General features: G+C 52.0%; 1 protein-coding gene across 7 annotated transcripts in view; it reads left to right on the top strand.

Moving 5' to 3' along the window:
* sntg1 (syntrophin, gamma 1) overlaps nt 1–23,009 on the top strand; it is a 649,505-nt gene that overhangs the window by 520,651 nt on the left and 105,845 nt on the right. For 6 of the 7 annotated variants that reach the window (XR_005462062.1, XR_005462061.1, XM_038809324.1 and 3 more), the window contains 3 exons: nt 1,583–1,640; nt 1,747–1,790; nt 1,909–1,950. Coding sequence is in view for 5 of the 7 variants with exons in the window: in XM_038809324.1 (XP_038665252.1) it covers nt 1,583–1,640; nt 1,747–1,790; nt 1,909–1,950 (144 nt within the window). In the remaining 2 variants the exon portion in view is untranslated. The remainder of the gene's footprint in view (nt 1–1,582; nt 1,641–1,746; nt 1,791–1,908; nt 1,951–23,009) is intronic. The other variant, XM_038809322.1, reaches the window with a different exon arrangement.

Below are 23,009 nucleotides of genomic sequence, written 5' to 3' on the forward strand. Positions count from 1 at the left end.
CTAAACCTATGGTTCATCTCCTGGTCTCCCCCCTCTATTCTCTCTGGCCCTGGCAGGTGCCCCCAGCCAGCAGCATAACTTCAGCCCACAGTTGAGCCTTTGGAAATTTTTCTTACCTCCCATCTCTCCCTCAGCAGCCATGGTGCCCATTCCAAGTTTTTAAATACCACAAGTGAACTGCGCCAGCGTCACTTCCGCATTGTGGAGGTGGAGCATTGCGGGAGTCTAGAGACTACCTAATAGGGTCCATTCATGATATGTTAATGAATGCTACTGTATATTTTGCATGCCCACGCCAACGCGGGGCAGGGAACGCGTTCACACCGCCATCATGGCAGTGGAGCATGGTATTCCATTGGACACCCCACACCGACCTCGATTTTCAGCTGACGCTTGATTCTCTGCCTGATCGCAATTGTGATTCTGGCATTGCTGGACGAAGAATCCCCCCATAGTCCTTCCTCCAAGTGGTATTCAACATGGAGCAGTACTGATTAATCAGCTGATGGTGAACGGTACGTGGAGGTTTCTTTGCTCACGTTCAACCTGAAGCCTTCATGGGGCCCAGAGTCGATGTTGAGGACTCCCAGAGCAACTCCCTCCCAACTGTATACCACTGTGCTGACGCCTCTGCTGGGCCTGACTTGCAGGTGAAACAGGGCATGCCCAGAAATGGTGATAGTCATGTCTGGGGCATTGTCTGTGAGATATGATTCTGAAAGTATGGCTATGTCAGGCTGTCAGGTTAGACGGCCCTCCCAACTTTGGCATAAGCCCCCAGATGTTAGTAATGAGAACTTTGCAGGGTCAACCCTAGGTTTGTCGGTTGCCATTGTCATTTAAGGTGCTGGGTCGATGTTGAATGGTCTGTCGGGTTTCATTCTTTGTTGTGTTTACTACTGAGTGGCTTGCTAGTGACTATTTAAGATGTGGATCTGGAGTCACATGTAGCCCAGACCAGATAAGAATGGCAGATCTTCAGATGAAAACTGGGTTCTTCAATGACAATGGTTTCATGGTCATCATTAGACTTTTAATTCCAGATATTTTTTATTGCGTTTAAATTCCACTACCGGCCGTAGTGGGATTTAAACCCGGGTCCTCAGATTATTACCCTGAGCCTCTGAATTACTAGTCCAGTGATAATACTACTATGCCATCACCTCCTGATGTTCATATCCTTGAACAAATAGAAAGAAATACAACAATAAGCCCCATGACATCTCCAGCCTCCCAGCCGCATATTTCTTGGCAGTGGGAGGTGGCGCGTGTTCGCTGGCGACGGGATTCTCTGCTCCCGCCAGTGTCATTGGGAGTTCCTGTTGAGGCCACCTCACGCTGCCAGGAAACCCGCGGACAGGGACGGTACCAGAGAGTCCCGCCTCTCGGAAACGGTCCAGAGAATTCCGGCCTTCATCTCATTAACTTCCCATTTCAATTAATGTTACTGGTTTTATTTAAACTGTGCAGTAATAATTCTAACCGAGCGCCCATATAAATGCACCTGCGTTACCACTCATTATTGAGAAAGATCACTGATGTTTCCTATTTGAAATGTGCTCCTCCAATTTTGTTTTTTCAGGGTGGAGCTGAACACAATATTCCAGTTATTATATCAAAAATCTCAAAGGAGCAAAGAGGTATGGCACGTGTTTGTATTAATTTTCCAGTATTTTCGTTTTGGATCTCTAACTGAAGTGATTTGACAACAGATTTTTTTTTTCCCCTTCTGTCTTGTTTACAAAGCTGACCTACCTGGCTTGCTCTTTATTGGCGATGCTATCCTTCAGGTGTGTAAACAGTACTTATTTCTATTTAAGGAATTACTGCTGACCACAGATAATTGCAGTGAATTTAGGTTTGTCAGCAATATCTTTTCTTCCTTTCCTGCTTTCCTTGCACCATTAGATAAATGGAATAAATGTTAGGAACTGCAAACACGAAGAAGTGGTGAGTACACAAATTTCTGATTCTTGACCCTTTCTTTGACTGTAAAAAGGACACAGTAGAATCTAGCTCATTTAAAAATGCAGATACTATCTGAAAGATGTGTTAAACAGTCATTCTTTCATAATATAAGCATTCAGGTTTAAAGCTTCTAAATGTCAGGAGCATTGTTTATACCAGGAGGCAAAAGTACCAATGTGATCACTGTATGTCACCAACTTCCATTTATCAAAGTAAAAAGCGTACCAAGTATAAGGGGGAATGTTCAGCTTCATTTTAATGGATGAAAGTCACAGAAAACTTTCTGAAATATATTATCAGTGTGCACCATGAGTGTTGAAACAGAACATCACCCTCATATTTTCTTTAAAGTGACTGTCTCAGACATGCACCTTGGGCGTTGTGTCGAGTAAATCGCAGAAAATGTCATGCTTTCCATGTTTGGAAGATATGCATTTTTATTTTTTAGGTTCTACACAAGTCCACATAATAGATGAAGAAGGGAATCTCAATGACCCCCGATATTTGGTGAATATAGGACAGGAAATCATGTACAGAACACTTATGGTCATGGCGAGGGAAAGTGAAAGCAGTTGAGGATTGACAAATCCCAACTTAGTGTGACAATTTCTAGTTGGTGCCACTGGTCAAATGCTTTCGCATGTTGAGATTTGGCAGACTCATGTAGATTGCATATGGAGATCAGACATAAAAATCACATTATTTTAATGAGACCTCACCATGCCCATTCATTAAGAGGTAGCTGTATAAGCATGCAAGTCATATCCAAGTAGTGAGCATCTTGGTTGCTTAAACTAAAATTACTTAAATTCATACCCCCTCTGCATTCCTTCTTTGGCGATGGAGGAAGAGGGTGAATGAATGATATGAAGCAAGAAATCTAATGAGATCTCCCGAGACGTCGCGATGGACGGGATCCAGACTTGCATAGTTAAGTGACCTAAACTGCTCACTTACCTATACCTACACCTGAACTAACCAGTCCGGGGATCTATCAATCTCGGTCAGGAGACCTCAGCCGGACGCCGTTTAGCACTGGCCTCCACAAACTGACCTCCCCTGGGTGGTTGGCCTCTGAGCAGGGTGACACCCTGGCACTATTGATGCCATCTGGGCACTGCAAAACTGCCGGACTGGCACCCTGGCAAGTGCCACTCAGGTGCCAGGCTGGTAGTGCCAAGCTGGCTATGTGGTATTTTTCCCGGTCTGGAGATCAAGCCCGTGGGTGCCTTGCCCATTTGAGATAGGGTGTGAGAGGGTTCGAGGACCCTCTAACAAATGTGTGGGGTATTGGGGTTGGGAGTCTGTGGGTTGAGAGATCAAAGCATCATTTGAAAATTGTGCCCCTTGCCCCGATCTTTTCCTGCACTGGCGAGCTCCTCGTGCAGGAACTGCGACTGAATCTGGCCTTGGCGGGGTGTTTCCTGCCGAGACCCTAAAAAATAAGAGTCCCATTCGATAGAGAGGTTGTTCCTTTTGCTACAAGCACTGGGAACAACCCCGCTAAACCTACCCAAAATGGGACTCTTTTTTTCTGTTAAATTACGACCTTTGTATCATACACATCACATGTCTTCCCACATATTTTTGTGCCGTCTTCAAACTTGGCAATAGTGCATTCACTTCCCTCATCCAGGTTATTGGTATATATTGTAAATAACTGTGGCCCCAGCACTGATCACTGTGGCACTTCACTAGTTACAGGCTGCCACCCTGAAAATGCCCCTCTTATCCCAACTCTGTTTTCTGTTAGTCAGTCAATCCTCTATCCACATTAATATACTACCCCCAGCACGATGGCTCTTACATAGAAGCAGAGATTTGTGACATTCTACAAAATGGCTTTATCTGATCCACAGCCCCCCCCCCCCCCCCCCCCACCATGCATAACATGTTGATACAAGACATGGTAACCTGCTCTATGTTTGCCGATCTCGGGCGGGATTCTCCGATTTTGAGGCTATGTCCTGATGCCGACGTGGGAACGGTGGTGTTTTACGACAGAAAAAATGGTGTAAAACGGACACCGATCCTCCATTTGGCTGGGGGCTAGCATCAAGGCAGCGTAGAGCACTCAGCTCCAGCTGCCAATACGGCCGGAGAATTGCCGGGTCCATGGCCGTGCAACATGGCGCCGGCCACTCGTGGATCAGATCTGCGAAATAATGCCCCCATTTGGCTGGCTTGCAAGCCCCGGACCACCCCCCAACAGGTCCCCAGCCCCCTGACAAATTGCCCCTGCCTGCAGATCAGCCCTCCCCCAACTGTGGCGGCACTGGACTAAGTCCACAGCCGCCACACTGAGTTCCCGACAGATTAGACCACACGCGACCGATTCTGTCGGGTAATCAGCCGGTGAGAGGGGGGGGGGAATTGGGGGGTGGGCCTCAGGCAATATCCTGAGGCTGTCGATATGGCGCATGGCACATGTAGGCTGCTTTGAAGGGGACGGAGCATCGCAAAAGTTGCATCGCCTCCGATTTGGTCGTGAACGGGGAATCTCTGGCCGATTGCCGAACGTGATTTCGGCGACAGGAGAATCCCGTCCTTCATCTTCATCCACAGAAAGTGGTACTGCAACCACTTGCTGTGTTCTTCACTGTGGAACAGCAGTGATGTCATTAGGCTGTTCAAGCAGTCAAACACGTTAAAGGACAGACACTCGAGCAGGATCTTCCCTTCAGCATCAGGAACCGTGAGTCATGCAATTTCCTGAAATTGCAATCCTGATCATATCACGTACTCCCACTCCCATATTATTTTTGTCTCCTTGAGACATGGGTGGGCAAGGTTCAGATATGTTGGCTTCTTAGGCAGGCCTGGGCAGTAATGGAGGCTGGCAGGTTCCAACGTCAGCTGGATAGAAGGCCTGCCTTGGTTTATTGGGGCATAATCACAGTCCTGTATGTGGTTGTTAGGTCTCTAGGTATCACCATTGCCCCTTCAATGCTTTTTCTATTACCCCGTGCATGTTCCATCAATTTCCATACCCTTCCTGCATCCTCCATACCCACTCAGCCAGTATCCACTGTGTGCAGCAGAATCAATGAGCCATTGGCAAGTCTGGCAAAGCCTAGAAAATGCTCCTGAGACTGAAAACATAAGGAGAGAGCATATGAACATACAAACATATGAATTATGAGCAGGCTTAGGCCACTCAGCCCCTCTAAAATGTTCCATCATTCAATAAGGTCATGACTAGACTGATTGTAACTTTAACCCCCCCCTATTCCTACCTACCCCAAATAACCATATCACTGTTAAAAAGCAGGTACTTCAGACTGACCATTCTGTAACTTATTCTTGGCTTTCTGGTAATGAATGGGAGTGGGAAAGCTGATCCCTTAAGGTCTGAACTGGAGCCCTGAGTGAGAGACTGTGGATTTCTGTGTTCATCTGTGCAACCCCTACAATTTGAAGTTACGGTCAGTTTCAGTGGTAATTGATGGTGAACTCTGGACGCCCCAATTATCTCACTACCACGTCCAACCCACTTCAACCATACAATGGCTGAAATTCTTCATTTGGGAGATGCTGGGACTGAATTGTACGTGATTTACGTTCTCGTTGCGTTCTCGTTGGAGCACTGTTTGTGGAGCAATTCTGGACAGGCTATCGAGCCAACACTGCCCATGTGAATCTAGAACAGTTTTCATTGCTGCTGGCGTCAGATTCGCTGGGGCGCAATTGGCTTTGGAGAGCTTGACAGGCTGGAGATGCTCATAAGCATTCCTCACCCCACACACTCTCATAGCATGTTGGATCCGATGGAGGTGAGGTGGGACACACTCTTCCTCAGGATGGGTAGGAACCCCATGCCTATGGTCATCAACCGGGCTTGGGTGGAGGTGATCGAGGCGGTCAGCACTGTGAGCTTCGCCAGGCAGACTAGAACGCAGTGTTGCAAGAAGATGAATAACCTCCTTAGGGCACCTTGGGTGAGCCACCACCTCTGTTCCCCTGGCATCACTCCAGTCCTTCACTCCTCACATCACACCACCACTCCCATAGAGGCCAATCAAAACCCACCTGCCTGCATCTCCCTCACATCCCACCCTGCACCAAACACCAAGCAACGGCATTATCCACTTTCTTGTACACACATGCTACCAGCTACAGAACCCCCCCCCCCCCCCCCCCCCGCCCCCTTCCACACATGTAACTCGCCTCCATGTCTCTCTCACCATCTCCTATATTTGTCCCTGAGGAAAAGATGGCCCATCATGGACGAGAGAGGGAGAAGCCCGGAAGGGCATCCACACCTCGGGGCTCTCATCCTCTGAGGGTGGTGGAATTGTCTGGGGAGGTGCAGGAGAGGGATATCTCCAAGGCAGAGGTCGGCATGCGATAACCAAGGGAACCCCAAATGAAAAATGATGTGTCAATGACGAGTGATTCACCTCTCTCCACAGACCACTCCTTCCCAAGATCTCACCATGTGTTTTTTTAAAATTCATTTACGGGATGTGGGCGTCGCTGGTTAGGCCAGCATTTATTGCCCAGCCCTAGTTGCCCTTCAGAAGGTGATGGTGAGTTGCCTTCTTGAACAGCTGTAGTGTCTGAAGTGTAGGTACACACACACTGCTGTTTGGGAGGGAGTTCCAGGACTTTGCCCCAGCAACTGTGAAGGAATGGTGATATATTTCCAAGTTATGGAGGTGAGTGACTTGGAGGGGAACCTCCAGGTGGTGGGGTTCCCAGGTATTGCTGCTCTTGTCCAACTAGATGATAGTGGTTGTGGGTTTGGAAGGTGCTGCCCAAGGAGCCTTGATGAGAGTTCTTGCAGTGCATCTTGCAGATGGTACACACGTCTGCCGCTGTTCGTCAGTGGTTTGAATTTTTGTGGAAAGAGGAGCAATCAAGCGGGTCGCTTTGTTCTGGATGGTGTCAAGCTTCTTGAGTGATTTTGGAGCTGCACTAATCCAGGCAAGTGGAGAGTATTCTATTATACTCCTGACTTGTGTGATGGTGGACAGGCTTTCGAGAGGTCAGGGGGTGAGTTACTTGCTGTAGGATTCCTCGCCTTTGACCTGCCCTGGTAGCCACAGTATTGATATAGCTAGTCCAGTTCAGTGTCTGATCAACCCTGGAACACCTAGATAATAAAGACACCTATGTCAGACTCCTATTTATTGACTACAGCTCAGCCTTCAACACCATTATTCCTATGAAACACAACCCCAAACTCCTGGGCCTGGGCTCCTCCCTCTGTGACTCGATCCTGAACTTTCTATCCCACAGACCACAATCAGTAAGGATAGGCAACAACACCTCCTCCACGATCATCCTCAACACCGGTGCCCCACAAGGCTGTGTCCTCAGCCCCCTACTATACTCCTTGTACACCTATGACTGTGTGGCCAAATTCCCTTCCAACTCGATTTTCAAATTTGCTGATCATACCACCGTCGTGGGTCAGATCTCAAACAATGATGAGAGAGAGTACAGGAATGAGATAGAGAATCTGATGAACTGGTACGGTGACAATAAACTCTCCCTCAATGTCAACAAAATGAAGGAGATTGTCACCGACTTAAGGAAGCGTAGTGGAAAACATGCCCCTGTCTACACCAATGGAAATGAAGCAGAAAGAGTCGAGGGCTTCAAGTTTTTAGGTGTCCAGATCACCAATGCCCTATTGTGGTCCCCCCATGTCAACACTATAGTTAAGAAAGCCCACCAACAACTCTACTTTCTCAGAAGACTAAAGAAATTTGGCATGGTAGCTACGACTCTCACTAACTTTACAGATTGGATTGGATTGGATTGGATTTGTTTATTGTCACGTGTACCGAGGTACAGTGAAAAGTATTTTTCTGCAAGCAGCTCAACAGATCATTCAGTACATGAAAGAAAAGGGAAATAAACAATTCAAGAAAATACATGAGATTACATAATAGGGCAACACAAGATATGCAATGTAACTACATAAGCATTGGCATCGGTTGAAGCATACAGGATGTAGTGTTAATGAGGTCAGTCAATAAGAGGGTCATTTAGGAGTCTGGTGACAGTGGGGAAGAAGCTGTTTTTGAGTCTGTTCGTGCGTGTTCTCAGACTTCTGAATCTCCTGCCCGATGGAAGAAGTTGGAAAAGTGAGTAAGCCGGGTGGGAGGGATCCTTGATTATGCTGCCCGCTTTCCCCCGGCAGCGGGAGGTGTAGATGGAATCAATGGATGGGAGGCAGGTTCGTGTGATGGACTGGGCGGTATTCACAACATGCACAGATGCACCATAGAAAGCATTCTTTCTGGTTGTATCAGCTTGGTATGGATCCTGCTCTGCCCAAGACTGCAACAAAGTACAAAAGGTTATTAATGTAGCTGTGGTGAATGTGATTCACACTGGATTATAATCTGTATATACATGTGCCACATGGTCAGCCGGCCAGTTCACCGAAAGTTCAATGGCTAACCGGCTGGCTCTGTTGTGAGTATATTAAAACCGCTATTCTAATCCTACAAGCACGTGTCCGTAGAATTGTTGGTTCCAACAATTTAATATACTCAGGAAACAGTCGAAGAAATCATGGAAGCAGCCCTCAAGCCCGGACGCCTAGAACTCGACCCAGAGGATGCAGAGGCTAAGGAAATTTTTTTCCCACTGGCTGAGATGTTTTAAAGCCTACCTGGCAGAAGCCAGCACCGCCGGAGCAATGGAGGAACAAAAACTCAGCCTACTGCACACGAGGGTAAGCCACAGAATCTCCACACAGCTAAATCTGGCCGGTTCTTACACCGCAGCGCTGGCAATACTGGACAAAATGTACGTTAGTCCCATTAACGAGGTTTATGCACGCCACGTGTTTACGACTCGCCGTCAGCGGCCTACAGAAACGCTCACCGAGTTTGTAAGGGAATTGAACAATCTTTCCAATGACTGTAATTATCAAGCCGTTACCGCGGCTGAACATAGGGAGCTTGCTGTGCGGGACGTTTTCGTGGCGGGCCTTAGGTCTAACTATGTGCGCCAAAGACTGCTAGAAAAGGGGGCCCAGGACTTAGACACTACTGTGGAGGCTGCTACCACTATGGAAGTTTCCTTCCGCAGCCTCACCTCGTTTCCCGCGGACCCCGCGACCTCATCGTGGACCCCCGACCAACAGTGCCCCCAAGCCTGTGCCGCACGGACCCCCAGCTACCGCGCTGCCAAAGCCAGTTACTCTGCTGCCCCAGCCAGCTACTCAGCTGCTCCAGCCAGCTACTCAGCTGCCCCAGCCTGCCATTTCTGTGGCCAAAGCCAGCACCTGCGGCAGCACTGCCCAGCCCGATCCGCGATCTGCAGCAGCTGCGGGCGAAAAGGACACTATGCCAGAGTGTGTCTGGCGAAGAAAGCCCCAGCCTCTAACCCTCCCATGGCTCAAAGCACTCATTCCCTGAATTCACAGGCCTGCAGGCCCCAAAATGCTGCAGCCTGTATGCCGACTCTGCCCCCACCCGACATGTGCGACTCATGGGGCGGCCATCTTGGCAATCCTCCTCCATGCGGCCGGCCATGTGCGACTCATGGAGGCAGCCACCTTGGCAATCCTCCATGCGGCCGGCCATGTTGTGACTCATGAGGGCGGCCATCCTGGGATCCATCCCCTTCAAACTCTGAAACTCACCTCGACGACTACGAACTCAGAGGGCAGTCATCACGGGGCCACTCCAGCACAGCTGATCGAGCCGCCGACTACCCGCAACTCAGCGCAGTCACCCTGGATCAATCCCGCCCCAAGCAGCTACGAAGTTTGATGGCGGAGGTCCAGATCAACGGGTACAGCACGCCATGCCTCTTTGACTCCGGGAGCACCGAGAGCTTTATACATCCAGAGCTGGTAAGAGGCTGTTCGCTTTCTATTTTTCCAGTGAGCCAAACTATCGCCCTCGCTTCGGGCTCCCACTCAGTCCAAATCCAAGAACGCACCGTCGCTACGCTCACAATTCGAGGCGCTAGTTATTCTAAATTTAAACTTTATGTCCTGCCCGCCCTCTGCGCGCCACTCTTATTAGGCCTGGATTTCCAGTGCAACCTCAAGAGCCTCACCCTCAGCTTCTGCAGGCCCCTGCCCCCACTCACTATCTGCAGCCTAACCATGCTGCGCATCTCCCCCCCTCCGCTCTTCGCCAATCTCACTCCAGATTGCAAGCCAGTAGCTACTCGCAGCAGGCGATACAGCCTACAGGATAGGGTCTTTATCCGATCGGAGGTCCGACAGCTGCTCAGTGAGGGGATCATAGAGGCCAGTAATAGTCCCTGGAGAGCTCAGGTGGTTGTCGTCAAGACCGGGGAAACATTTTGCATGGTCGTCGACTATAGCCAGACCATAAATCGCTTTACGCTCCTAGACACGTATCCCCATCCCAGAATTGCAGACATGGTTAATCAAATCGCCCAATATCGGCTATTTTCCACGGTGGATCTGAAGTCTGCATACCACCAGCTCCCAATCCGCCCGGAGGACCGCCACTACACGGCATTCGAGGCCGATGGCCGCCTCTTCCATTTCCTCCGGGTCCCTTTCGGCGTCACTAACGGGGTTTCGGTGTTCCAACGAGCAATGGACCGAATGGTGGACCAGTACGGGCTGTGGGCCACGTTTCCGTATCTGGACAATGTTACCATCTGCGGCTATGACCAGCAGGACCACAACGCCAACCTCCACCGTTTTCTCCAAACGGCACAGAAATTAAATCTCACTTATAACAAGGAGAAATGTGTTTTCCGCACAAACAGACTGGCCATCCTCGGCTACGTCGTGGAGAACGGAGTCCTGGGCCCAGACCCGGACCGTATGCGCCCCCTCTTAGAACTCACCCTCCCTCATTGCCCCAAGGCCCTCAAACGGTGCTTGGGGTTCTTCTCATACTACGCCCAGTGGGTTCCTCAATATGCGGACAAAGCCCACCCACTCTTTAAGGCCACACGATTTCCCCTGTCAGCCGAGGCACGCCAGTCCTTCGACGGCATCAAGGAGGACATCGCCAAAGCGGTCATGCGGGCGGTGGATGAATCCACTCCCTTTCAGGTTGAGAGCGACGCCTCAGAGGTAGCTCTAGCTGCCACTTTAAATCAGGCAGGGAGGCCCGTTGCATTTTTCTCCCGTACCCTATCCGCTTCAGAACTCCGGCACTCCTCAGTCGAGAAGGAAGCACAAGCCATCGTGGAGGCTGTTCGTCACTGGAGGCACTACCTCGCAGGTAGGAGGTTCACCCTCATCACCGACCAACGATCGGTTGCCTTTATGTTTGACAACTCGCAAAGGGGCAAAATAAAAAATGATAAAATCCTTCGGTGGAGGATCGAACTCTCCACCTATAGTTACGATATTAAATATTGACCGGGGAAGCTCAACGAGCCCTCGGATGCCCTATCCCGCGGGACATGCGCCAGCGCGCAGATCAGCCATCTGAAAGCCATCCACGTGGACCTCTGCCATCCAGGGGTCACCCGGCTAGCCCACTACATCAGAGCCCGAAACCTGCCTTTCTCCAACGAGGAGGTAAAAGCGGTCACCAGGGACTGCCCGATCTGTGCGGAGTGCAAACCGCACTTCTATAGACCAGACAGGGCCCACCTGGTCAAGGCTTCTAGGCCCTTTGAACGCCTTGCGATCGATTTCAAAGGGCCACTCATCTCCACTAACAAGAACATTTATTTCCTCAACGTCATCGACGAGTTCTCCCGATTCCCTTTTGCCATTCCACGCCCTGATATGACCTCCCACACAGTCATTAGGGGCCTGCATAGTGTCTTCACTCTGTTCGGTTTCCCCAGCTACGTGCACAGTGACCAGGGTTCGTCCTTTATGAGCGACGAGCTGCGTCAGTACCTGCTCGACAAGGGCATCGCCTCGAGCAGGACTACCAGTTACAACCCTAGGGGGAAGGGGCAGGTGGAGAGGGAGAACGCGACGGTCTGGAAGACCGTCCTACTGACCCTCCGGTCTAGAAAACTCCAAGTCTCCCAATGGCAAGAAGTCCTCCCAGACACGCTCCACGCAATCAGATCCCTCCTCTGTACAGCTACAAATCAAACCCCTCACGAGCGACTCTTCAATTTTTCTAGAGGCACTACTATGGGAGTCTCACTTCCGGCGTGGCTGAGGACACCAGGCCCGGTCCTCCTGAGGAAGCACGTCAGGAGGCACAAAACTGACCCCCTTGTTGAAAAGGTGCGCCTCCTCCATTCCAACCCCCAGTACGCATTCGTGGAGTTCCCGGACGGTCGCCTGGACACAGTATCCCTTCGGGACCTGGCACCTGCTGGATCCAGCCCCCCCCCCCTCCCCCCCCCCCAATCCCCACTGAGGAACCCCTTACCCCGTTCCCTATGCTGCCGCCCCCTCGCGCCCCCGATTCCGCAAGCTCACCCCACCGGTTCCACGCGCCAAAACCAGCCCGCCCCCAGCGCCCCCAGTCTCCGGTCGAGCCAGATGTGTATAAAGTTCAGACGAGACCCGCCCCGAAGTCTGCCATCGTACCCCAGCTCTCAACACCCCACCCAGCCACCGCAAGAGGCTGCAACTCCGGTGCTCCGCAGATCGAAACAAACAATTCATCCACCAGACAGACCAACTCTGTGAGCCACCACCCCCGCTGGACTCTATTTTTTTCACAGGGGGTGAATGTGGTGAATGTGATTCACACCGGTTTATAATCTGTATATACATGTGCCACATGGTCAGCCGGCCAGTTCACCGAAAGTTCAATGGCTAAACGGCTGGCTCTGTTGTGAGTATATTAAAACCACTATTCTAATCCTACAAGCACGTGTCTGTAGAATTGTTGGTTCCAACAGTAGCCCAGTCCATCATGCAAACCAGCCTCCCATCCATCGACTCTGTCTACAATGTCTGCTGCCTCGGAAAGGCAGACAACATAATTAAGGACCCCACGCACCCTGGACATACTCTCTTCCACCTTCTTCCATCAGGAAAAAGGTGACAAACGTTTGAGGTCACACTGCAACCGACTCAAGAACAGCTTCTTCCCTGCTGCCATCAGACTTTTGAATGGACCTATCTCGTATTAAGGCAATTTTTTCTCTGCACCCTAGTAACATTGTTCACTGTAACATTATATTCTGCAGTCTCTCCTTCCTTCTCTATGTACGGTATGCATTGTCTGCATAGCATGCAAGAAACAATACTTTTCACTGTGTACAAATACATGTGGCAATAATAAATCAAATCAAATCACAGGATGAAGTGAAGGGTGAAGGGACAGAGGAGGATGCGAGCAGCTATAGTGAAGGGGGAACCACTTGGAAGGGGGTAAGGGGAGAGGGAGAGTATAGAGAGGCGGGGCTGGGTAGTGCAAATCTGGGGGTGAGGAAGTTGTCACATGCATGGTGGCCTATAGCACACGTTGAGAGGCCTGCCGTGCCAGCCCATTCTCCATGCCCAGTTCTTCCTGGCCATCTTCCTCATTCTCCTTGACAGATGAGGCCTGATGTTCTTTCTTCTCCTCCAGCATGTCACCTTCCTGCCATGCAATGTTGTGCAGGGTATAGCAGGCCAGCACGATGTTACAGACTCTCCTGCGGCTAGTTTGGAGAGCCCACTAGAGCGGTCCAGGCATCGGAATGCATCATGAGGATGCCGTGCACCACTCAATGATGCTCCTGGTTGGTGCATGGGCGTTGTTGTAGCAGTTCTCCACGTCATTCTGAGGCCTCTGGACATGTGTCGTTAGATCACAGTGCGTAACCCTTGACGCCAAAGGACCAACCCCTTACCCGAGGGAATACCTCAAAGATGCCGGGAACCGACGAGTGCACCAGATTGTAACTGTTGTTCACACTGCCCAGGTATGGGTGGTCACACACCAATTGCTTTTTCAGGGAAAGGAAGCCTTTCCGATTGATGAAGGGGACCCCTTGATGAGCCGGTGCTTGTAAGGGGCATGGGTTCCATCGATCACTCCCTGGACCTGGGGCATGCCAGCAATGGCAGCAAATCCTGCTGCCTGGGCATCCTGTTGCACCTGATCCAATTTGACGTTTATATAGTCTGCTGCTTGGATACATAGGGCATCCGTCGCAGCATGAATGCACCTACGTATGGATGTCTGCGAGATTCCAGACAGGTCCCCATTTTGCTCCTGGAAAGACCCAGAGGCATAAAAGTCCAGGGCAACCATCACCTGGACGGCTGCTGGGAGTGAGTATCCTCCTCCAATCCCCCACGGTGCCAGGTGCACCATCATCTGGCACAGGTGACAGACAGTCTCCCTGGTAAATCAAAGTCTGACGTCTTGACAGGCATCTCATTGAAGGACAGACGCTGACGATATACAGGTGAATTGATGTGGCGCCTCCTTTGCAGCTCCTCCTTTGACTGATGGACAGCCGGCACTGGAGTCTCACTGGCAGGCCCTGCTCCTCTGGGGCAGGCTCCTCCCCCCTCAAGCCCTGTGCCTCCAGCCGCCGTGAGTGCTCGATGGCAGCTGAGGCCAGGTAAATAGAAATTGATGTCTGTACTCCAAAATTCATTCTTTGCAGGGTTGGGGATGGGGGCTGGGGGTGGGGAGGGGGGCATTGTGGGGGGGGGGGGGGCAGGGGGAGGAAGGGGCCCAATTGTTGGTGTCCTCAGTGGGTGGGCTATCTGTTGTCCCACCAGCGGGTGTCCCTTGTTGTGCGGTTGAGGGTCATGGTGTTCATAGAATTTACAGTGCAGAAGGAGGCCATTTGGCCCATCGAGTCTGCACCGGCTCTTGGAAAGAGCACCCTACCCAAGGTCAACACCTCCACCCTATCCCCATAACCCAGTAACCCTACCCAACACTAAGGGCAATTTTGGACACCAAGGGCAATTTATCATGGCCAATCCACCTAACCTGCACATCTTTGGACTGTGGGAGGAAACCGGAGCACCCGGAGGATACCCACGCACACACGTGGAGGATGTGCAGACTCCGCACAGACAGTGACCCAAGCCGGAATCGAACCTGGGACCCTGGAGCTGTGAAGCAATTGTGCTATCCACAATGCTACCGTGCTGCCTGTGTTTTTGCCTGCATGCTTAGAGCTTGTGTTTGGGCAGGTCCTACTGATGAGGGGGAGGTCGGGAAGTGTGCGTCTGTCAAGAGGGCAACTGCAGTATGATATGGGTCTTGGATGTGACCCATAGATTGTGACAACCTATCCGGGGGAAGGATGGATGGGAGCAGGGGTGCGGTAAAAGGCTTGGAGACAGCTGGTGGTCTGCGAGTGGGCTAGCTGATAGTGTCACTGGTGAGGCCTCTGCCCTGAAAGGGGCTGTGTGCCAGGGAGGGTGCCAAAGGCCATGCTGCCCTTTGTTTGGGGTGAGCTCTGCTATTATCCTGCTTCTCCTGCCATGGGGCATTGCTTCTAAGGAGTGGCAGCACCTGGACGATCCTTTAAAACAGAGATGAGGAGGAATTTCTTCAGTCAGAGGGTGGTGAATTTGTGGAACTCTTTGCCGCAGAAGGATGCGGAGGCCAAATCACTGAGTGTCTTTAAGGCAGCGATAGATGGGTTCTTGATTAATAAGGGGAATCAGGGATTATGGGGAGAAGACAAGAGAATAGAGATGAGAAAAATATCAGCCATGATTGAATACCAGAGCAGACTTGATAGGCCGAGTGGCCTAATTCTCCTCCTATGTCTTATGGTGATAGAGCTTGTCCACTCCCGTCTGTTGATGGGTCATCTGGGGTGTACGGATTTCCTGGGGGGGGGGGGGGGGCCTGGGTGTGCTCTCAAATGACCAGTGGCTCTGTGAACATTTACAGGACACAGTGAGCAGTTATCAGAGTCAGCAGCCAGGGGCCTGTAATTTGTACCAAATTGGTGGTGCATTTAAAAAAAATACTGCAGCAATGGCAGCCTGAGCCGGAACACCCCGGAGCTGTCACCAAGCCGCTCCCAGCTACTCCTCCCCCGAGCCGGAACACCCCGGAGCTCTCACCAAGCCGCTCCCAGTTACTCCCCCCGAGCCGGAACACCCCGGAGCTGTCACCAAGCCGCTCCCAGCTACTCCTCCCCCGAGCCGGAACACCCCGGAGCTGTCACCAAGCCGCTCCCAGCTACTCCCCCCCGAGCCGGAACACCCCGGAGCTGTCACCAAGCCGCTCCCAGCTACTCCCCCCCCGAGCCGGAACATCCCGGAGCTGTCACCAAGCCGCTCCCAGCTACTCCCCCCCCAGCCGGAACACCCCGGAGCTGTCACCAAGCCTCTCCCAGCTACTCCCCCCGAGCCGGAACACCCCGGAGCTCTCACCAAGCCGCTCCCAGCTACTCCCCCCCCCCCCCGAGCCGGAACACCCCGGAGCTGTCACCAAGCCGCTCCCAGCTACTCCCCCCCCCGAGCCGGAACATCCCGGAGCTGTCACCAAGCCGCTCCCAGCTACTCCCCCCGAGCCGGAACACCCCGGAGCTGTCACCAAGCCACTCCCAGCTACTCCCCCCCCCCCCCCGAGCCGGAACACCCCGGAGCTGTCACCACGCCGCTCCCAGCTACTCCCCCCCCCCCGAGCCGGAACACCCCGGAGCTGTCACCAAGCCGCTCCCAGCTACTCCCCCCGAGCCGGAACACCCCGGAGCTGTCACCAAGCCGCTCCCAGCTACTCCCCCCCCAGCCGGAACACCCCGGAGCTGTCACCAAGCCGCTCCCAGCTACTCCCCCTCCCCCGAGCCGGAACACCCCGGAGCTGTCACCAAGCCGCTCCCAGCTACTCCCCCCGAGCCGGAACACCCCGGAGCTGTCACCAAGCCTCTCCCAGCTACTCCCCCCGAGCCGGAACATCCCGGAGCTGTCACCAAGCCGCTCCCAGCTACTCCCCCCGAGCCGGAACACCCCGGAGCTGTCACCAAGCCGCTCCCAGCTACTCCCCCCCCAGCCGGAACACCCCGGAGCTGTCACCAAGCCGCTCCCAGCTACTCCCCCCCCCGAGCCGGAACACCCCGGAGCTGCCACCAAGCCGCTCCCAGCTAATCCCCCCCCAGCCGGAACACCCCGGAGCTGTCACCAAACCGCTCCCAGCTACTCCCCCCCCAACTGGAACACCCCGGAGCTGTCACCAAGCCGCTCCCAGCTACTCCCCCCCCCAGCCGGAACACCCCGGAGCTGTCACCAAGCCGCTCCCAGCTACTCCCCCCCACGAGCCGGAACACCCCGGAGCTGTCACCAAGCCTCTCCCAGCTACTCCCCCCGAGCCGGAACACCCCGGAGCTGTCACCAAGCCTCTCCCAGCTACTCCCCCCCGAGCCGGAACACCCCGGAGCTGTCACCAAGCCTCTCCCAGCTACTCCACCCCCTGAGCCGGAACACCCCGGAGCTGTCACCAAGCCGCTCCCAGCTACTCCTCCCCCGAGCCGGAACACCCCGGAGCTCTCACCAAGCCGCTCCCAGTTACTCCCCCCGAGCCGGAACACCCCGGAGCTGTCACCAAGCCGCTCCCAGCTACTCCCCCCCCCCCCTGAGCCGGAACACCCCGGAGCTGTCACCAAGCCGCTCCCAGCTACTCCCCCTCCCCCGAGCCGGAACACCCCGGAGCTGTCACCAAGCCGCTCCCAGCTACTCCCCCCGAGCCGGAACACCCCGGAGCTGTCACCAAGCCGCTCCCAGCTACTCCCCCTGAGCCGGAACACCCCGGAGCTGTCACCAAGCCGCTCCCAGCTACTCCCCCTGAGCCGGAACACCCCGGAGCTGTCACCAAGCCGCTCCCAGCTACTCCCCCCCCCCGAGCCGGAACACCCTGGAGCTGTCACCAAGCCGCTCCCAGCTACTCCCCATGAGCCGGAACACCCCGGAGCTGTCACCAAGCCGCTCCCAGCTACTCCCCCCCCCCCGAGCCGGAACACCCCGGAGCTGTCACCAAGCCGCTCCCAGCTACTCCCCCCGAGCCGGAACACCCCGGAGCTGTCACCAAGCCTCTTCCAGCTACTCCCCCCCGAGCCGGAACACCCCGGAGCTGTCACCAAGCCGCTCCCAGCTACTCCCCCCCAGCCGGAACACCCCGGAGCTGTCACCAAGCCGCTCCCAGCTACCCCCCCCCCCCCCGAGCCGGAACACCCCGGAGCTGTCACCAAGCCGCTCCCAGCTACTCCCCCCGAGCCGGAACACCCCGGAGCTCTCACCAAGCCGCTCCCAGCTAATCCCCCCCGAGCCGGAACACCCCGGAGCTGTCACCAAGCCTCTCCCAGCTACTCCCCCCCCCCGAGCCGGAACACCCCGGAGCTGTCACCAAGCCGCTCCCAGCTAATCCCCCCCGAGCCGGAACACCCCGGAGCTGTCACCAAGCCGCTCCCAGCTACTCCCCCCCCGAGCCGGAACACCCCGGAGCTGTCACCAAGCCGCTCCCAGCTACTCCCCCCGAGCCGGAACACCCCGGAGCTGTCACCAAGCCGCTCCCAGCTACTCCCCCCCGAGCCGGAACACCCCGGAGCTGTCACCAAGCCTCTCCCAGCTACTCCACCCCCCGAGCCGGAACACCCCGGAGCTGTCACCAAGCCACTCCCAGCTACCCCCCCCCCCCCTCCGGCCCTAGCAGCCACAACCCAGCAAGGGGTACAATTTCTAACAGTTTTTCAAATACTGCTTACCTCTCTCTCCCCCTCAGCAGCCATTGCGCCCAGTCCCAGTTTGTAAATACCTGTAGCAAATCTCTTCCACGTGTCTTCCGCCTGAGAAGGACAGAGCATCGTGGAGACCCAGAGCATTGTGGGACATGCAAATGGCAATTTTGCATGCCACTGCTGGCGCGGGGTGCAAACCTTGTTATTTCCCCAGCAAGGGACCAGTGCTTGGCCTCTGAATCGGAGCTGGGACCGGACCTCGATTATGGCCAGACGCCCAATTATCTGCCTGATCACTGTTGTGATCTCTGCATGTAGATGATCAGAATGTTAAGCAAGTACAGGCAATTGAACACGAGATGGCCACAACGGTAGCATGGTGGTTAGCAGAAATGCTTCACAGCTCCAGGGTCCCAGGTTCGATTCCCGGCTGGGTCACTGTCTGTGCGGAGTCTGCACGTCCTCCCCGTGTGTGCGTGGGTTTCCTCCGGGTGCTCCGGTTTCCTCCCACAGTCCAAAGATGTGCGGGTTAGGTGGATTGGCCATGCTAAATTGCCCGTAGTGTCCTAATAAAAGTAAGGTTAAGGGGGGGGGGGGTTGTTGTGTTACGGGTATAGGGTGGATACGTGGGTTTGAGTAGGGTGATCATGGCTCGGCACAACATCGAGGGCCGAAGGGCCTGTACCTATGTTCTATGTTCTATAAAGGGTTTTCCCAATTTTTCCAGGAGAGAGTTCAGAAGGAAGACAGCTAGAGAGAAGACGTTAATAGATATTAGTATATAGCATTATCTTATTTACTAGTTTAATCTACAGTTATTTGTTTACTAGTTCAGTATTAAGTAAAAAGAACTCACGAGATGATTCAATATTACTCATTAAATTACTTTATCATCACTTGAAGACTACGTCTATATTTCAACAACTCGGCTAATATATATATTACAATACCGTGATATAACAATCGTGGTTTGCATTGCGGCATCACAAGACGAAGAGTTTCACCCAACATCTTGGCTGTTATTAATGAATGTGAAACCAAATTCCCCTCTCCACTATATTACTGAAATTGTTAACCAATTTATAGAGAGTAAGGAACTTCATCAAAATAAATTAATATATTTGTTCGTGATATCACACAGCATGACATCAGCCCGTCAGTATTGCAATCAGATGCATTACTATTACTATAAAGATAAAGGGCAGTACGGTGGCACAGTGGTTAGCACTGCTGCCTCATGGCACCGAGGTCCCAGGTTCAATCCCGGCTCTGGGTCACTGCCCGTGTGGAATTTGCACATTCTCCCCGTGTTTGCGTGGGTTTTGCCCCCACAACCCAAAGATGTGCAGGATAGGTGGATTGGCCATGCTAAATTGCCCCTTAATTGGAAAACAAAATTGAGTACCTTAAATTTTTTTTTAAAAAATTATATAAGGATAGGCAGTCATACAATGAAACATTAATGTGTCTCGTATTTTTCCCATCTGACTCCAAATAGGAATCAGTTTCCATTTCATTCCCAAACACTTTGCTTCTTTGATGTTAGAATCTGTAATTTGTTATGCATGCATGCCATAATTTTATGCCCTTGTCTCCTAACTGGAAAAAATATGTTAATTATATTTAAAGCTTACTTACGCAGAATTAAAGTACCTGAATACTTTTTTGAGCTTGGTGTATGTCTCAATTACCTCTGAACTGTAATATTTGTTTATGCTTGCTTCAACACATATTAGTTAAGAACAATTAATTTCACATGTCCTTGTCAGAGTCACTCTTTAAAAAAAATCATGGCCTGAATTTTATGCTCGGAGGGCAGGCACATGCTCAGCCTGAACAAATGTAAAATAGCGTTAAATAACGTTTGGCGTGATTCCCAAAAACATCATGCATGCATGCAATATTGAGGTCAGTGCACGTGCAAGTTGGATGTGTGTCTGCCAACAATTAAAGCGCCAATTAAGACTTCTAACAAGGCAATTGTCAGAGATTTCAGCTCATCGCACAAGCAAAACGAGTGAGCAGCAAAAATGTTTTTCTCAAATCCTCATCCAAGGGTGGGGTAAAAGGCTCCCGGAGAACAAGTACTTCTACTATCATTGCGAGTTTGTCCTTGTGTGATAACAGTTTCACCAAATTTAATTTGATTTCGGCAACAGTGCTCCCACTGTTGGCACCCTAGGACCTGTCTGTTCAATCTCGCAAAAGCCTTCAACTTTGTCAACTGTGAGAGATTGCGGAACATCCTCCTCAAATTCAGCAATACTCCACTGCATCACCCTGAAGCTCCCCGCTGGAGTGGAGCTAACCTACTGGACAAGTGGGAAACTGTTCAACCTCCGACACCTCCAGGCCACCCAAAATTCTGTCATCGAACTGAAGTGCAGACTCGCATCTGTGTGCACACACTCAAGCTACAAATCATCGTCGACGCATTCACCGAGGCACATGAGAGAATGGGCCTTCGACTAAACATCGGGGAAACAAAGGTTCTCTACGAGATCACTCCTGCCACACAAAACTGCCACCAGGCCAATGTGGTGAGCCCCTGCACAATGTGGATCATTTCCCATTCCTCGGGAGCCTCTCTCGATGCAAGCAGACATCCATGATGGAACCCAGCATCGACTCCAATGCGCCAGTGCAATGTTCGGATGCCTGAGGAACAGAGTGTTTGAAGATCGAAACCTCAAACTCAGCACCAAGCTCATGGTCCACAGAGTAACCATGGCCCTCTCCTCCTGCGAGCATCCGAAACATGGACAATGTATAGCAGACACCTCAAATCCCCAGAGAGCTATCTCCAACATTGCCTCTGCAAAATCCTGCAAATCCACTGGTAGGATAGTTGTATAAATGTGAGTCCTCTCCCAGGACAATATCCCCAGTATCGAGGCACTGGTCACGGTTGACCTGCTGCAACGGGTGGGCCACATTGTCCACATGCCTGGCACAAGACTCCCGAAAGAAGTGCTCCACTCCGAGCTCTGCAATGGCAAGCGATTGCTAGGCGGGCAGAGGAGGGGTGTTGGAACCTATGTAAGGGTTCAGAGCAGGGGGAATCAAGAACATGAGCAAAAAGCAGGAGGCAGCAAGGAGAATAAGAAAAGTGATAGGCAGAGAAATCAAGGGACTGTATCAGATAATGATGCTGTAAAAAATAGTAGGGACAGGACAAGGAAGTTAAAAGGACGAGCCTTAAGGCTTTGTACCTGAAGGTGCGGAGCATTCGGAATAAAATGGATCAATTAGATGTGCAGATAGATGTAAAGGGATATAATATTTTTCGGATAGCTCCAAGGTGACTGTGGTAGTCACCACAAGCAGTATTATATGTATTACCGTCACCACTAGCAGTATTATATGTATTACGGTAAGACACGTATACTAGAGGTACATGTGTAAATCCCTGCCTGCTGGCTCCGCCCAGTAGGCAGCGTATAAATATATGTGCTCGCCAGTGCTGCAGCCATTCTGGGAGCAGCTACAGGAGGCACAACATATTTGCTCAATAAAGCCTCGATTATTCCACTACTCTCACCTTTGTGGTAATTGATAGCGCATCAGTGACCAAGCTTGGGAACTAAACATTGAGGGCTTTCAATTTTTAGGAAGAACAGATAAAGGAAAAAGTGGAGTTACACTGTTGATTCAAGAAGATAGAACATAGAACATAGAACAGTACAGCACAGAACAGGCCCTTCGGCCCTCGATGTTGTGCCGAGCAATGATCACCCTACTTAAACCCACGTAACCCGTATACCCGTAACCCAACAATCCCCCCATTAACCTTACACTACGGGCAATTTAGCATGGCCAATCCACCTAACCCGCACATCTTTGGACTGTGGGAGGAAACCGGAGCACCCGGAGGAAACCCACGCACACACGGGGAGGACGTGCAGACTCCACACAGACAGTGACCCAGCCGGGAATCGAACCTGGGACCCTGGAGCTGTGAAGCATTGATGCTAACCACCATGCTACCGTGAGGCCCCCACCACCATGCTACCGTGAGGCCCCCCTCCAAGATATTGATACAATATTGAGGAAAGATATTAGTACAGATTATATGGAATCTGCCTGGGTCGAGTTAAGAAACACCAAGGGGCTAAAAACATTTGTTGTTGTGTTGGAAATATCTTTAGACAGGGTAGTACGGTGGACAGCACTGCTGTTTCACAGCACCAGGGATCCTGGTTTGATTCCCGGCTTGGGTCACTGTCTTAGCGGAATCTGCATGTTCTCCCCGTGTCTGCGTGGGTTTCCTCCAGGTACTCTGGTTGCTTCCCACAAGTCTTGAAAGAGATGTTGTTAGGACAGTCTGAATTCTCCCTCAATGTACCTGAACAGGTGCCGGTGTATGGCGACTAGGGGATTTTTGCAGTAACTTCATTGCACCGTTAATGTAAGCCTACTTGTGACATTAATAAAGATTATTATTAACATTTAATTTAAAAGAGAGTAAAAGATAATCAGATTAGCCATGATCTTATTGAATGGGCCAGCAGTTTCAA

The sequence above is a fragment of the Scyliorhinus canicula genome, chromosome 10, assembly GCF_902713615.1.
Source record: "Scyliorhinus canicula chromosome 10, sScyCan1.1, whole genome shotgun sequence".
Taxonomy (NCBI): domain Eukaryota; kingdom Metazoa; phylum Chordata; class Chondrichthyes; order Carcharhiniformes; family Scyliorhinidae; genus Scyliorhinus; species Scyliorhinus canicula.